Here is a 4,379-nt window from a genome sequence, read left to right as displayed (position 1 = left end):
TTCCTTGAGGAAGATCATTGAGAAACTAAATTTCAATAGTGAAGAATGAGAAGATGTTGAAGTGTTGTGATCATTATCAGAACACAGTTTCTCCTTCTACATGCCTTCTCATTCTAAATTGTTCTTGTCCATTTCCCCTATTAGCTCATCATGGTGAATCTACAATTTAACAAAGCTACAAATGACTACTAATTCATGCATCATTTAAAAAATAGAAATAGAGTATATCATCAAGATCTACTTTGAAATCGAGTCAATATTATTTGCTATATGACCCTTGGCAAATCTCACCTCTATTGAGTTCTCATTTTTCTCCCCCTGATGTAATTATAGTCACCTACCCCCCCCCCCTTGCAAAGTGTTATTTAGAATTTTGTGGAAAACATTTTATTCAACCATTGATATGATTTTTTAAATTTCTTTTTGTTAATGTGATAAATTCTTCCCCTACGGTCCTCTCCTGATGCTTCAGGATGGAAAGAAATTAACACTAGACTCTCAAAGGGAATGTTGACAATCCATACTCTGGCAGGTTCTCCCATGCTGGAAAGCTTGGAGCACACTTGGTGACAGGCTTGCTTGAGGTCCATCCAGCACAGGTATTGTAAGTCTAGAGACTCATCACCAACAAGTTGACCATCATATTTTTCTTGACAAAAACTCATAAAATCCCCTACTAAACCATGGCAAAACTAAGTTATACTGTAATCGAGGAAATACCCATACCAATTATATGAATTGAAACTTATAGCCTAAGAACTGAAATCCTCCCTAATACTTTCTATGGGAAGCCAACTGTTTTCTTGCCAAAGATAAACTCAATACCAAGAATTTCAGAGCCTCTGTGAAAAGAGATTTCTGTTCAGTAGCTTTTTTACAGACCCTTTCACTTCTTTATTTCTTAAGCTATAGATAATAGGGTTTAGCATTGGAGTAACCACTCCATAAAACAAAGTTATGAACTTATCAGTTTCTTGTGAATCCACCGATGATGGCTTCAAGTACATAGAAAGGGCAGTCCCATAGTACAAGATCACCACTGTAAGGTGAGCTGAGCAGGTGGAGAAAGCTTTGCTCCTTCCATCTGCTGAGTTGATTCTTAGAATTGTGAAGAGAATGAAACTGTATGAAATGCAAATTAAAAGCATTGGGATTGGAAGGAGAAGCACACTGACCACCAGCATGATCATGTCCATGGCCAATGAGCTTGTGCAGGCTAACTTCAGCAATGCTAAGATTTCACATGTAAAGTGATTGATGGAGCTCCCACAGAGAGGCAGCTGCAGGGCAGAAGTTGTTTCAAGCAAGGCAGTGAGGCAACCTGTTACCCATGACCCAGCGGTCATCTGCAGGCAGACGCTTTTGTTCATGATGATAGGGTACCTAAGGGGGTGACAGATTGCCACATACCGGTCATATGCCATCATGGCAAGGAGCAAACACTCTGTGGACCCCATGGCAAGGGAGAGATACATTTGCAGGGCACACCCTGTGAAAGGAACAGTATTTCTTTTCATTATGAATTTCATTACCATAGGAGTGACAGAGGAAGTTGTGTAACAGATGTCCATGAAAGAGAGGTTGCTGAGAAAAAAGTACATGGGAGTATGAAGGTGCAGATCCAGTATGCTGATTGCAATGAGAATGCTGTTACCCAGTAGGGTTACCACATACATCAAGAGGCACAAGATAAAGAGGATGATTTCAAGTTTGGGGTATTGGGAAAACCCCTCCAGAGTGAATTCTGTCACCATGCTCCAGTTCATTTCAGTCCCTTATCCTCTGTTTTCTCAAAAGAATGTAGAGAAAATATTATATAAGCAGCATCATTATTACACACAAAAATACCACTTTATTTTATCTTTTGTGATATTTAACCCTTTGAGAAGATTCTCTTAAAATGTATGGTCCTCCAAAGAAGTAAGGGGCCACTTTTGGAAAGAATGCTGATGCTAGCTAGGCACTAGAAAACTATTATTTTAATGGATAAAATTATAACTAAGTTTCAAAAGCAATAGTCTAATCATGGGATGATGGCAATGCAAAAGAAAGGAAGGGGCAGATTCAAAAATACTGGATTCCTATTTAGGGAAGAATTGGACTTAACATCTGTAGGAAAAATTCCTTTCATCTGTGAGATTCTTTGATTCTTCATGGGGAGACAGGACACATAGAAGAAATGATGAACATCAACAGAAGGCAGTCTATCCTAAGTGCCAAATAGGATGGAATTGAGAAGAGAGACATTGGTGGTGGAGAAAATAGTTAAATCAATGGGCTTAGCATGTATGGAGTGGTGAGCAATGAGAATGGAAAGAAGGCTTGGTTTACAAACAAAATGGATTTAAACTTAAATGGGTGTTGGCTTTCTCTGCCTTGGTGCAAGTGGTTCCCTATATCTGGAATGCATTCCTCATTTTCACCTTTGAAAATCACTTGCTTCCTGCAAAGCCCATAAAAGGTGTCCGTTCTACTTTTCCAAACCCATCAAGTTGCTAAGTGTTTCTTCCCTCTCAAAATTGCTTTTTCTCATTTTGTATGTCCTTTGCATTTACCTATTCCTGTAGGGTTGTACTCCCTTAACAGAACACAAATTCCTTGGCGTCAATGACCATTTTTCTTTTGTTTCCTCAGAGCCTAGAATGGTCCCTTAGACCAAAGATTTCACTCACTTTAAAATTGCATGGTAAAAAGGACATTATTGTGCTTCCAGTTTCACCTGATAACCCATGAAATTTTGGATATTATATTATTAGATTTTAAAATGTTATAACTAATTTTGAGAATTTAATAATAATAAAATAAAATTTTACTTTTCTAGCATGTGTTGTTATAAGCATAATATTAGTAAAATGATATTTCTCTGTTACATGTGAGTTCTAACCTTAAAATAGTTCTGATCATGGACTTACCAAGAACTTCATATAAATGATGACTCTTATTTAAGGGACAATGTGAATGCCTGAACACTGCCTCAATGAGCAAAGAAAAAAGAAAAAAAATTGACAAGGACTGTGATATGTAAATAATAAATTTTGGGGAAAGTGGTACAATGGAAAGAGTGCAGAATTTGGAGAATGTGGACCTGGATTAAAATTCTAGCACCTATCCTTACTACCTAAGGATATTATTCTCTAAGGATCTGATCTTGGCCAAGTCACTTAACCTCTATGGGCCTCGGTTTCTTCACCTGTAAAATTACAGCGTTAGACTCAAACATCCCTTCCAGGTCTAAATCTGGGATCCTATAATATATTGACATGTTGATCTCTGAAGCAAATACCTTAAAATCTTAACTGTATTGAATTTAGAAGAGGAAAAGAAAACAAATAACCAAAAAAAACCCCAAAACAAATAATAACCTAAACATTGTGGGTTAGCACAAGCTAAATTCTGTTTAGTCTGTTGTGTAGAAGGGAAACATTGTAAGCAAGGAAAACATTTAGGAATCTTGGCCATAGGCAAGGACTGAGGACAAGGGCAATGGCTATGGCCAAGAAGGGATAGATTTCCAAGATCTTTCTCTGGAAACAGACAAATGGTTAGACTTAGTTACTTCTATGTTGCAGGGATAGACAGAGAGAGAAGAACCAAACTTAATTCTGATATTTTGAGACAGGCCCTGAAGTAATTGCTCTTGAACCAGTCATATTCAGGCAGTGAAGGTCACTTTCCTATTTGTTTACTCTGACAAAGGCTATTTGGCTCTAATGAGTTACGCAAAAAAAGTAGGTGAGACTATGGAAGGGTGATCATAGGATCAGAGATTTAGAACTAGAAGAAACCTTAAAATCGATCTAGTCCAATCATCTCATTTTATTAATGAAGAAAGTAAGGTAAATAGAGATTAAATGACTTTCCTAGAATCATATATCTACTGAGTTTCTGAGGCAGAATTTGAATCCCAAGCCCAATGCTTTCTCCCAAGTCTTTCCCCTGGCCAGAAAAAAAAGAGCTCACCTTACCTTGTCCTTCAAGGTTACAATTATGAACACTTTATAATCTCAATAACTTTCTTTCCCTTTCTCTTTTAATTTGAGGTTTTCTTTTCTTGACATTTTGCCCTTATAGCTCTTAAAACAAACTTTACGCGCTAAAGAACAAGGTCTACCTTGGCCACCGAGAAATCAGCCTGTGTTTATTGCCACTTAGTATTTCAGCAACCTCTTGTTTCTTTTAGAGACCTTTAAGGTTCCCTGAGCAATTTAAAACTACGGCTCTCAAACATGAGGAAAGTCAGACACTTCATAATGTTTTGGGAATAAGGTCCCAAAGACCCAATTACAATCAGCTTCTTAGAATGTTTTGGGAATGTTCTTCATTTGTACTTTGGTCTGAAATATGCCTAACCACCAGAGGCAGGCAAGACAGAGGTAAAA

General features: G+C 37.5%; 1 protein-coding gene across 1 annotated transcript; it reads right to left on the bottom strand.

The window, feature by feature from the left end:
* Positions 1 to 833: 833 nt before the first annotated feature.
* On the bottom strand, positions 834 to 2,158 carry LOC138143428 (olfactory receptor 2K2-like). The gene has a single exon (XM_069064646.1). The coding sequence runs from the start codon at positions 1,764 to 1,766 to the stop codon at positions 834 to 836; it is 933 nt and encodes a 310-aa protein (XP_068920747.1). The 5' UTR covers positions 1,767 to 2,158.
* Positions 2,159 to 4,379: the final 2,221 nt, after the last annotated feature.

Source organism: Petaurus breviceps, unplaced genomic scaffold, assembly GCF_028583685.1.
Source record: "Petaurus breviceps papuanus isolate PSGF00001 unplaced genomic scaffold, PetGlider_PUasm1.0 138, whole genome shotgun sequence".
In the NCBI taxonomy this organism is placed as follows: Eukaryota; Metazoa; Chordata; class Mammalia; order Diprotodontia; family Petauridae; genus Petaurus; species Petaurus breviceps.
This window is presented reverse-complemented; position numbering and strand designations above follow the sequence as displayed.